At 41.6% G+C, this 12,378-nt stretch overlaps 1 protein-coding gene across 2 annotated transcripts in view; it reads right to left on the bottom strand.

The window, feature by feature from the left end:
- arhgef10la (Rho guanine nucleotide exchange factor (GEF) 10-like a) overlaps positions 1 to 12,378 on the bottom strand; it is a 169,033-nt gene that overhangs the window by 62,320 nt on the left and 94,335 nt on the right. For both annotated transcript variants that reach the window (XM_033627803.2, XM_078170616.1), the window contains one exon: positions 1,588 to 1,709. In XM_033627803.2, the coding sequence (XP_033483694.1) occupies positions 1,588 to 1,709 (122 nt within the window). The remainder of the gene's footprint in view (positions 1 to 1,587; positions 1,710 to 12,378) is intronic.

A 12,378-nucleotide genomic window follows, 5' to 3' on the forward strand; every position in this document is an offset into this window, starting at 1 on the left:
GGATGAAGCAGGGGCTAACAAGATCACGATCAAGATCAAGATTAACTTTATTGTCCCATTATGTGAAATTTGTCTCAGGCCCTACACCTCTGCTGCAGCCATAGAAATACAACATACAACATATTACATATTACAAATCAACATTATACCCAACGTAGCAATAAGAAACACAAAAAGATAAATTCATAAATAACAACATATGCTGGAAATGCCTCTATAAAAAAAGACAGCAAATGACGCTAACAGCAGCAACAGTGCTGACAGACTTAACAGTTGTTAACGTGGTGGGAAAACGGAGGGTACAGTAAGTGCTTCACTTTCATGATGACGCTGTTGTCATTATAAGCGGAAGCTTGCGGTAACCATCGTATGAACACAGTGTAGCGGTGATTAGCTAGCCAAACATGACTCACATGCTACCACTACATCAGAGAGGAAAGCTTGGATTACAACACACACAGACGGAGCATGACTTGATCCTCCTTTCAAGACGCCATTACTCCAGTATATCGTTACATAGCAAATAGTGGTTTACTGCTTTATTAATGTTCTAAATGTTGTTTTGTTCTGATGTTAATTATTCATAATGATCCATATAAAAGATATTTGGTCCAAGTGAAACACAGGCTTTCTTCACAGTAACAATTTTGTCCTCCACAGCAGGTTAATACAAGCCCTTTTCACACTGTGAGCTGTTAGGCTGCAGCTAAGAAAGTTTGCACATTGGCACAATGCTGGTATACTCCAGACTCTAGCCTAGGGCTTGCTGGCCCTGTTCTGGAGCAGGGTTGGCCTCAAGATTGTGAGGTTATCCCCTGAAAATTAAAGTTGCCGGTGTGCAACAGAGCTAATGAAATTTGTGTCACGCTTTTGTTGTCCTATCACATGACTTCTTCATAATGTCATCAGTACATGCCTGCTGTATGTTTATATTGTGATCATGGTAACTACTGACAGAAACTGGAGGTAGCTAACAAGCTAGCTAACTTAAAACATGTCCAGAAACACGTGAAGATAAAACAACAACATCTTCTTACCAATCACTCTTTTTTCCACTTTCCTTTCTGTTTTTGATGTTTCAGCATCGCTCTCATAAAGCTCTGCTAATGGCAACATTTTAAAATTGCTACTTGCTGTTAAAGAGTGGTCACATGTCATTGTTGAATAGTAATTCATTATGTTCCAGCAGACATTCAAGCCAGCGCTAGCAGAAGTGCAGTGTGAATAGTACAGTATAGCCCTGGGCTTAGGTTAACCCTGAGTTAACAATGTGTGTGTGAACAGTGGTCAAGTTAGCCTAAGGCTATTCTTAGCCCAGGGCTGAAGTTATGAAAAGCACTACATATGCAAAACAGTAAACAGTTGTTTGCTGCTATGTTTATGTTCTGAATGTCATATAAAGAACCCTGGGGTACATTATTGCACTAATTTTATTAACACATGCAACATGCAAATAAAAAGACGCTGAACTTCAAATTTTTGTCCTTTTAAAACATGTACTTAATGTTAATTAGGTACATGTACTGGACTGAGAGTTATATTAATTTAGGTATTTTAATACTTGAATACATGGTTAAACCTGCTTACCTTTCTCTCGGGTGACTTTGTAGCAAAGACAGGCATGTGACAGGCAAGCAACGGACACCAAAACGGGGCCATAGTCTTCCCTTCGTCGTCTCCACATAACCAGCCTGGTGAGTTCTCCTGTCCTGAAACAGAAGAAAAGGAGACTTTTTATTTCTTCTCATAAAGATGAGACTAATGTTGTTGTAGCTTACCAACTTATTTTGTTGTTGTATTTATTGACATCATGTATCTGACGCTAAGTGAGCCAAGCTGTGAGCTCTCCTTCGAGCTATGTCAAAACCACACGAATAATCAGAGAAACATTTCACTGCCTCATGTATGTGTTAAGACTGATGCTACTAGCCGGTGAATGAAATAATCAGCCAGAGGCTTATTCCCTGTTGTTGGAGGTGAGGCCAGGTACCGCCAACACAAGGCCTCAACAGTGATTAGACCTGCACTTAATCAACGGTGAGAGTCAGTCCCAGCAGGAAAAATGCAACTGCTGGATTTGAGTTATAATAATGGATTTGTCTGGCGTGTGCGCCATCTCCACGCTCATAGCTCTGAGCCTTCCAACAGGTGCACCTCTGACAAGGCGCCGGGCAAATCTGCCAAAGTGCTCCCATTATGTAATTTTGTAATCATAAATTTCAATTTACAGAAACTTAATTGTGCATGAAATTTAACAGCTTGCTAAAAATTGCTTCCTGGTTAGTTACCATACGTTACCTTGGAATAAGCTACACTTTATATCTGTTGTCTGCCTCCGAGGCATTGTCACAGATGCATCAGACTCATTTGCAGCAGTAAAAGCGGATGGCAGAGTTTGTTTGATAAGGGTATGGTGTGCTTACTCTTTCTGTGGCAAACAGGTAGAGAGCGCAGCACCTAAGGGCCAATTAGATGAGCAGGCACTGACAGCAACAAGGCTGTAAAATGGGTTTTATTTCTCTGTTTTGGCCACACAGATACATGACGTGACAGGACAAACCTTACAGATGTTAAAGGGACAGTTCACCCTCACATCAAAATTTCATATTTTCCCTCTTACCTGTTGTGCTATTTATCAGTCTAGATTGTTTTGGTGTGAGTTCCCAATTGTTGGAGATATCAGCAGTAGAGATGTCTGCCTTCTCTCCAGTATAATGGAACCAGATGGCACTCAGCTTGTGGTGCTCATAGTGCCAAAAAAATATATATATTTGAAAAATGTCTCTTTCCAGAAATCATGACCTGAAGATAATCGACAGACCTTGTTGTAAGCAGTTTCATGTCAGAACTATTTTCCCTCTACCAAACTACAACTGTCAACCGTATCACAGCATGGAAGGAAGTCTGCATCTACTCATGGACGAGAGGCTCGTGACAGCGCAATGTCAACATTAATGGCGTCCACTTTGGCTGAGCAGTAAAGCCCAGTTCAGACTGAAGATTCGCGACGAGACAAAACTGTTTCAGAACGGTTCAGAGAAACGTTGCAGCCGTGTAAGCTGGCCGTCTGAGCTCGACTGGCTAATGGTGTCACCTGCGACTCATCTGGTCAAGATGCTGGCGGCTGGTTCTAGAACATAAAGCTCGTCACCTGTTTCAACAGCCAGCCTGCTCGGAGTGAAGCCCGTTGGTCAAGTCAAAATGACCGCAGGCGGTGTGTTTGTTTGCTGCAGCCGGTGCTCTGTCCTCACATGTGCCATGTCGGACAGTAGGTCACTGCTGCTGCTCGCTGTACTGTATGTGCTTATGCCTCCACACACCCAAATTCTCATTGACTAACTGGTGCTGCTTACTTATATTATTGTGGCATATTTATTATGAATATGTCTAAAAAAGCTGGAATTCAGAACGAAAGTACAGACAGTTGTTGCATAGAGATGATACACCATCTCATCTAGTTGCATTGGTGTGAACCTGCAGGTTTTTAGAACGTTGCAGAACGGCACATTGCAAGTAGCTGCATATTTCAACTCGTCTCATCGCAAATCTTCGGTCTGAACTCGGTCCTAGGCGAGCTAGCAGTAGATGCATGCTTCCTTCTGCAGAGTGATATGGTTGGCAGGTGTAGTTTGGAAGAAAGAAAATAATTCCTACACAACAAGGTCTGTGGATTATCTTGAGTATCCGGGTCATGATTTCTGGGAAGAGACACTGCTGTTTAATTTTTCAAATGTATTTTTTGGCAAGCTGAGTGCCATCTAGTGTCATCAATACTGGATAGATGGCAGACATCTCTGACACTAGCTTTTATTTTCATCATGTACTCATCCTTATAAGAACAATGAAAAATATTTAACTACTCTTTTAAAAAAAACAACAACCTGTAAGTTGCTCCAGCTGAAATTACTGAACTAACATAAATGTGACATCACTCTTGACAGCTTGCAAACGGGAGATCACAGCAGAGTAGTCCTCTTCACATTCACAGCTTGACTACATCTGAATAAATGACAAAACGTGTTTATTCAGAACACAATGATAAAAGAGAGATCAAGGACAAGACTGAACAGCTTTGTGTAAGTGTGCTACATCTTTTCATATATGAAAGATAGATCTTTCATCCTGTGTTTGTGTGCTTGTTTGCCGTTGGATTTTTCATACTGAGCACAACAAACAGTGTTTTGTTCACCTCTATTGTAACAGTAACAGTGAAAATCTCAAAAGACCTGTGAATAAAACAGAAACTATCTACATGGCTGTGCAACGCTGAGGTCAAGGTATATGATATAACAAAGTGATTTATACTGACAACAGAGAGCAAACTACATATGACAAATTCTGTTTTTATGCTTTTACCTTTTCACACTGCTTTTTTTTTTTTAGGAGCCATTCATTTAATCTGATGATGCTTTATGTCAAATATGAATAGTATGGCTTCATCTCTTGTACAATATTGTGACTACTGCTACAGACAAGGTTACTGCTAAGAATGGGGGAGACAATTATAAGATTTTAAATCATTCAGTCATTTATATTTACAGTCATCTCGAGTTGTGGAGTCTTCTTTAATAATTCATATTTTTGGGAGGGGGTTGGCCTGTGGGCTGACTTTCCCTCTGCGAGCCCCTGCCAGGATACAGAGAGATGTGAGGTCACTTATTAAAAGGTTTTAATTGAGGGCAGATTGCTGCAGGTGGGGCAGCAGGTCCAGTGGTTTCTTTTACCCCAGAGTAATCATCAATTTTCTTCAGCTAATTATTAGATTAGCATAAATAATGTTCCGTTTGGGTGTGCTGACTTCTCTTCTCTTACTGAATTTGTCAGCCGGTAAAAATTAGTCGAGCTGATTTAAAACAGAGACACACACACGCACACACAGATGGAAAGACAGAAAAAGAGATTGTGATACACACTAAAAGATGGAGAGAGAAAAGTTGATGTGCGGGAACAGAAATTAGCCTTAACCTTCAGTCTTTGCCATGTCGTAATGATGATGAATAACGGTGAACAAATGATAAGCACAGACCTAAATCGAAAACGGCACCAAATAGGGACATGCAGGCCACTCACCTCAACACTCACACCCTCTTTCTCTCGCTCACACAAACACACAACTACACTTCTTCATTTACAAATTAATTTCATCAAAGCAACCTCTAAATGCAGGAAAACACAACACTCAAGACTTGCTCTGCCGTTGTCAAAAAATAAAAATAAAAATCTGATTTTTTTTTTTTTTAAGTCATAAATTGTGGGAAGTAACCATGAAAACAGCTTGATATTTATTATGTTTACTCAGGCATGCAGGCTCATCTTTTCCTTGAATACTGCCTGAATACACATTCATTAATTTTTAAAGCGTACATAAAAACAGCGGAAAATAAAGTTATCACTGAGAAAACTCTATTTCATATGTTTTGTCTCATATGTTTATTCTGTGCTTCCCCTGGTACAATGCCCTGAGAATTGTACCTCATACTACATTGACATTACGTTAAATTTACTATAAATAGGACCGACCAACCGAGAAGAAGGAAAAAAAATACCAATGTCAGCCTCCTAATGGTGATTACAAGTAGGGGCCTTGGACATGCAAGGCACTGTGGCTCCCAATATATACCAATTAGTGTCAAATAGCAGATGTGTGTCGACACAGAAAGCAAACTGCAGCAAAGCCACTAATGCCAGCAGTCAGAAATAATACACATCAAAACATGCATTATATTACTACTAATACAATAAACTGGTTATTTTGCATATAGGTAGTCAGTTAGTTAAATGTTAAAGGTTGGAATATGAATATGTCAACTTAATTATTAAAAACAAAGTATTCATTGCCTGACGTGTACATAGGCCTAATTTCATTCATAAGCAGCTGTGTCAATACAAAATCACTCAGTATGATTGTTAATCTGCTGTAGGAAAACAGCAAAGCAAAGTGAGCATGTGCATACAGCGTACAGATAAACATCTTAAACAAATATAAGATCAATGTGATTTGAGCTTCATGACAGAAGAGCTATAGGAAATTACATCAAAACTCGTTCAGGGATATGTGGGAGAAGCATAATGCCTATGCATGCCAAAGTAGATTCCCTGATTGCCTGAAAATGAAACAGCCAACCACAGATATAATATATTCTCCATAACCTCATACAAAACATGGTCAGAAAACAGACCAAATACTGTGATATCACTGATTAAAAACAAATAAATTTGACTGCATTTGACACAAGACTCTTCTTCTGGTGTCAGAGGCACACTCACTGAGACCATCACTGAAGCAATCCATAACTAAAATCAATACTGCATTAAACTTGCAATAAACCAACAAAATTATTTGGTAAATCGGAGGCATAAGGCAAGGATGCAGTCTGAGCCCTGCATTATTGAAAAGAGATTCTTAATCTCAATGGGACGCTCCTTGGTACAAAAAAGGTTAAATTTGAAAAAGAAATAAACTTATTTAACATCTTTTGCAATCATATGCACCACTTGAGCTCCAGGAATTGTCTCCTACAGCATACAGACGTTATTAAACTACTCTCCACAGCAAAAGAACTGCATTATACACCTGTAAATATCAATAGCAAAACAAGGACGGAGTAACTGTTCTTCAGAGGAGATCCAGGGGTCAGAGATGCAGCTGTCACTTTACTGTTTAAGGTCACTCACACTCACCAGCAGCTTGGCCTGACCATAAGCTCATCGGGATGATGTGACACTGCAATAAAGGGCCAAGCTGAAAAGGCGTGCATGCTGAGGCATACGTTAAGATTACCTTGCCTGGATGCAACAATTCCTATAGCATTGGCAAAGTTTAAAGGGAGGAGAGCTGTCGGCTTTTACAGGGCAAGTTACCACCTGTCTGGGCAGCAATTGTCTGAGATAAAATAACAAGAGCGTACAGGTCCATTCCAGAGCTATGCCTGTACTTTCATGCTGTGTTCATGCTACAAGCGATACAGTAACAGGCTACGAGTCATTTTCATTAGAAAGTGGTTAACATGAAGCTACAAACTGATGCTTGACACTTGTCGCTGCTTGATAGGCGTGACATCTTCAAATCAAACTTTAGCTGGCCTCAGCTTTTTCCAATGACCCAGTGAAGCTCTCTGTGTATTGCTGTGCACATGGGGCAGCAAATTATGATGTTAAAATTGGGCTCAGACATTGATCAGAAGCACAGATTTATTTTGACCAAATGCAAATTTCAGATGGCGTTCAGTTGAGATGCTCTGATGCAAGTAGCAGACACACCCAGTCTGAGCAACGCTTCAGCGGCCACTTGGCAATACTGTAGCTGGCCATGCTGTTGGTTTGTTGCTCGTAGTGTGAACACAACATTAGAGCTACATTAGTTACATCCACATCTAACTTCTATTTCCAGTGTTTACTAGAATTAGAATATTATATTAAACCTGGATCTGCAGTTGCTACATGATGCACTGTATGTATGACTGCTGACTGCTAGACTGGTGTGATGATTCCCAACCAGGGGTACCTTTACCCCAGAGGGTACTTCTGCAGTTGCCAGGGGGTATGTGGAAAGATTGCGGAGAGGTTCAGCTAGTTTAAAGAATGGAAACGGAAAAGTGGAAAACAAACAAACGAACAAAAAGAAACCAACAAGAGTCTGTCTTGTGGCAAGATCACTTCAGCTGCGATACCGCAAGCCATAACTGTCAGCCAGACCATTTGCCCTGCAGGTCCCTTCCCTACCTCCTATCCTGCGACTTCCTGTTCACATACTTGAAGCCCACCCAATGTGGCAGAGCAAATGGTGGTCCCTTCCCTTCCCTTCTATCCTGCTACCTCCTGTTCACATGCTCAAAGCCTACCCAACGTGTCGGGGCAAATGGTCCCTTCCCTACCTCCTATCCTGCTACTTCCTGTTCACATGCTCAAAGCCTACCCAATGTGTCGGGGCAAATGGTCCCTTCCCTACCTCCTATCCTGCTACCTCCTGTTCACATGCTCAAAGCCCACCAAAAATGGTCCCTTCCCTACCTCCTTTTCCACTACTTCTTGTTAACATACTCGAAGCCCACCCAAGGTGGTGGGGCAAATGGTCCCTTCCCTTCCCTCCTATCCCACTTCTTCCTGTTCACATGCTCAAAGCCCACCAAAAATGGTCCCTTCCCTGCCTCCTTTTCGACTACTTCCTGTTAACATACTCGAAGCCCACCCAGCGTGGTGGGGCAAATGGTCCCTTCCCTTCCCTCCTATCCCACTTCTTCCTGTTCACATGCTCAAAGCCCACCAAAAATGGTCCCTTCCCTGCCTCCTTTTCTGCTACTTCCTGTTAACATACTCGAAGCCCACCCAGCGTGGTGGGGCAAATGGTCCCTTCCCTACCTCCATTCCCGCTACTTCCTGTTCACATGCTCAAAGCCCACCAAAAATGGTCCCTTCCCTGCCTCCTTTTCCACTATTTCCTGTTAACATACTCGAAGCCCACGCAACATGGTGGGGCAAATGGTCCCTTCCCTACCTCCTATCCCGCTACTTCCTGTTCACATGCTCAACGCCCACCCAACGTGGTGGGGCAAATGGTCCCTTCCCTACCTCCCATCCTGCTACTTCTTGTTCACATGCTCGAAGCCTACCCAACATGGCAGGGCAAATGGTCCCTTTCCCTACTTCCTATCCAGTACTTCCTGTTCACATGCTCGACGCCCACCCAACATGGCGGGGCGAATGGTCCCTTCCCTACCTCCTATCCTGCTACTTCCTGTTTACATGCTTGAACCCACCCAACATGGCGGGGCGAATGGTCCCTTCCCTACCTCCTATCCTGCTACTTCCTGTTTACATGCTTGAAGCCCACCCAACATGGCGGGGCGAATGGTCCCTTCCCTACCTCCTATCTCACAACTTCTTGTACCCATGCTCCAAGCCCACCCATCTTTGAATTTGGCTTTCATTTGACAGAGACAGACAGACAGACAGACATATAACACCTGGCAAAATACTCAAAACAGGTTCTGCGGTAGTCACCGCTGCAATTGGTGTCACCTGGACCACATTTTACCATGATGGCACACACACAGATTCACGAGGTGAAACAATACCAGGTAAAAAAACAACAACAACAACAACATATATTTGTGTTACGGAGGAAAATAAACAGTGTTAGTGTGAGGGGAATTTATCTTTAACTGCATGTTTACTGTATTACATGCAGTAATATTATGGCAATGGTTATGGTTGGACAAACAAATCAGGATGAGATCAACTGTGCTGCAGTTTATTTGTCTACAGTGTTAATTAAAAGCAATCTATATGAATGATGAGACTCCTCAAGCTAAAGGTTAAGGTTAGTTTTAACTACTGTGCACACAGTCCCAGCTACTGTACAATAACTGTGTGTAACAACATCATTTGCAGAGGTGTAGGGTTGGAATACTAAGTAGGGAGATTTCGTTTCTCAGTTTCTTTATTCCAATCATGCTTTTGTTTCAAGTCTTTTGCTGATGAAGATTAATTTGCAGAGCATGGCGCTCTATCAACCCCAGTGACACAAAGGGCAAAGATATAGACTAATTAAATACACCAGTGCAATTGATATTTCCTATGGATCAATGCGAGTGTGGGATCTGTTAATTAAATCCGTGATAATGTTTACTCATCATAAACATTTCCCATGTTTGAGCACAGCGAGATAGGGAGATAATCTTTGCTGTCTGACAGATTAATTTTAGGGCTGAGGGAAAATCCCTCCAGCACATACAGAGTGAATGCCTTTTTTGTGAGGCGGAGCGTTCGGTTGAATGTTTATATTAAAAGTGTTATCAAAGAGAATCTTTCCAGCTTCCTTATTGAGCAGGCGTACTTTAACAGCACAAAACAAAGAGATAATAGTTCCACGTGAGGTATGGCTAATGTAATTTGAACAGATGCAAAGAAATCAGCCACTGCAGCAGCCAAGCAATCTGAATCCTTGGGACTAATGAAAGCAAAGCCCTTGCAGTCGCTCCCAAAGCCCATGCAGCAGGGCGGATTTTGCATTCTCCCCCCCTTTGCTTGTCCCCTGTGCGGTATACATCGGCATGGCACAGGTTATCACACAGTGGATTAAGAAGGCGTGTCAGAGTGTGTGCAAGAACCTCCGAGCTACACTCCACTCATCTATTGATCTGCGTGCAAGGGGAAAAAGCGAGAGACCAGCACACTTAGCAGTGTAACCACAGGCAGCAGCCCCCTGCCTGCCCTCTGTTCCCTGCAGTGGGACTGATTGCTTGTCTCAATCATCCTTTCACCCCCTCCTCCGACTCTACACACAGACACACACGCATAAACACTTACGCCCACACGACCTCAACAGCTCCTCTCTTTGCCCACATTCATTCCTCTGCTTCTGTCTCCAACATCTCGGCAGCAATCTCTCATGATTTGACGGCCTCTTGTTCTTCTTGTGAGGGCCATCAAAGTCTGCAGCCTTAACCCTGTCTGAAAGGGCTGGGACTGCATGGTAGGAAGCAATTAATTCTGCAGTGAGAAAACCCATTAATTAGGAAATGCTTCTGGCTATTTCACGAAGACCCTTCAGAAACAGTAGGGCCACTCGGAGAGGCATAAAAGATGCAGTGGCACACCAGGTTATTAATGGACCCCGGGGCTTTTGGCGAAGCACCACCGTGGGGTAATTCTCGCTTTCTATTTCAAGGCCTCGTAACTACACCACATGCACTCACAAAGGGACAAATGCTGTTTACTGGGAATGTCTTTTACCAGGCTTGGCTGCCACATTATATCATGTAAAGCCTGGCCACCAGAGCTGCTTCAACATTTAACTACAAAGGAAGGAATCTCTGTCTGACTGTGTGTCCTTCACATATCTTGAGAACCGTTCATCCAACCTACTTCACACTTAGTGGGTGTATTGCAGGGGACCCAAGGACATGGGGTGTCAAATTTGGTGCCATTTAGATACGCAAAACATTCAATATTAATACATTTTGAATAAACAACCAAACAGCGCTCTATAGGTCTGTGAAGCAGGGGTGCTTTCAGGGCTTTGCAGAGTCAAACACACGTTGCAAAGTGTTTTTCACCAGTGTTTACGACCATGAGGAGCCACAGCTTGGGTGTTTTTTTTGGACATGCTAACTATAACACTAATAACGTTACCGTTGGAAAAATACCTCAGTTAATTAAATCCATGTTCTACTTTATATCGTGGTGGTTATGTCAAAGCAAGCAACTAATAATCGTATTTGGAAATTAATCACTTTGGTAAGTGTGTTTCACCAGCTGCCATTTGAGTGGGTTTTTTTGAAGTGGCAGATTTGATGATTTGTGGGCCCCAGGCAAACGCCTTCTCGCTTCACTTTTCACCCTTTCTCTAACTGAGAATATTGGTACTGGCAGTGTTAAAAGAAGTACTCAAAACTGTTTTTCCTTAAGAAAAACTTCTAATCATTAAAAGTAAACTATTAATGCCACACAGTAAAAGTAATGCATTTAAATTTTTACGTAAAGTAAAGAGTGAAAGAGGCTGCACCATGTACTTACTTTTGTAATGGTGGAGCTTTCACCTCTGATATCATGTTGTAGAGTCTAATGAATAATAATGCAATTGTTATATTTGCCAGTAAAATCTGAATCTGCAATGCAACTAGCAACATGTCTCCGTCAGGTAAATATGGCATTTAAATCAATGAATGACTGAATTAATTTTATTTATAAATTTTATAAAGAATAAATAAATTAATCAATCAATAAATTAATCAAATAAAAAGAATACATATTAAGAATATCAAAACAGACTGCTGCTAGTTATAGACTACATTAAAAAGATATGTTTTAAGACATCTTTTAAAACTGTCCACTGAGACAACAAGTCTAATATTAAAAGGCAGGGAGTTCCATATTTTTGGGGTGTAAGTAAAACGAGCAGCTGTGGAGGATCTTAGGGTTCGTGGAGGGACATAAGGTGATAGGGAATCTATGATATAGGAGGGGGCGAGGCCTTAAAAACAATAGAAGTAATTTAAAATCAATTGTAAAAGATACTGGGAGCAAGTGTAGGTTATGTAAAACAGGAGTCATATGGTCTCTCTTTTTAGTTTGTGTTATAACCCTGGCAGCAATAGCATTCTAAATGGTCTGTAGTTTTGCAATGGCAGTTTTAGGTAGGCCAGTGTATAGGGCATTATAATAGTCAAGATGACTGGAAACAAAAACATGAACAAGCCTCTCAGCATGTCTCTGGCTCAGTGGAGGTCGTACCTTAGCTATATTGCATAAATGATAAAATGCTGCTTTTGTTAATGGATTACAATGAGCTTTAAAATTGAGGTCAGAATCTAAAATAACACCTAGGTTTCCACTTGAGGTTGTGTCTGAGAGGAAAAAATGTTTTCCTCTTAAGCA

The sequence above is a fragment of the Epinephelus lanceolatus genome, chromosome 1 (genome assembly GCF_041903045.1).
Source record: "Epinephelus lanceolatus isolate andai-2023 chromosome 1, ASM4190304v1, whole genome shotgun sequence".
Classification (NCBI taxonomy): Eukaryota; Metazoa; Chordata; class Actinopteri; order Perciformes; family Serranidae; genus Epinephelus; species Epinephelus lanceolatus.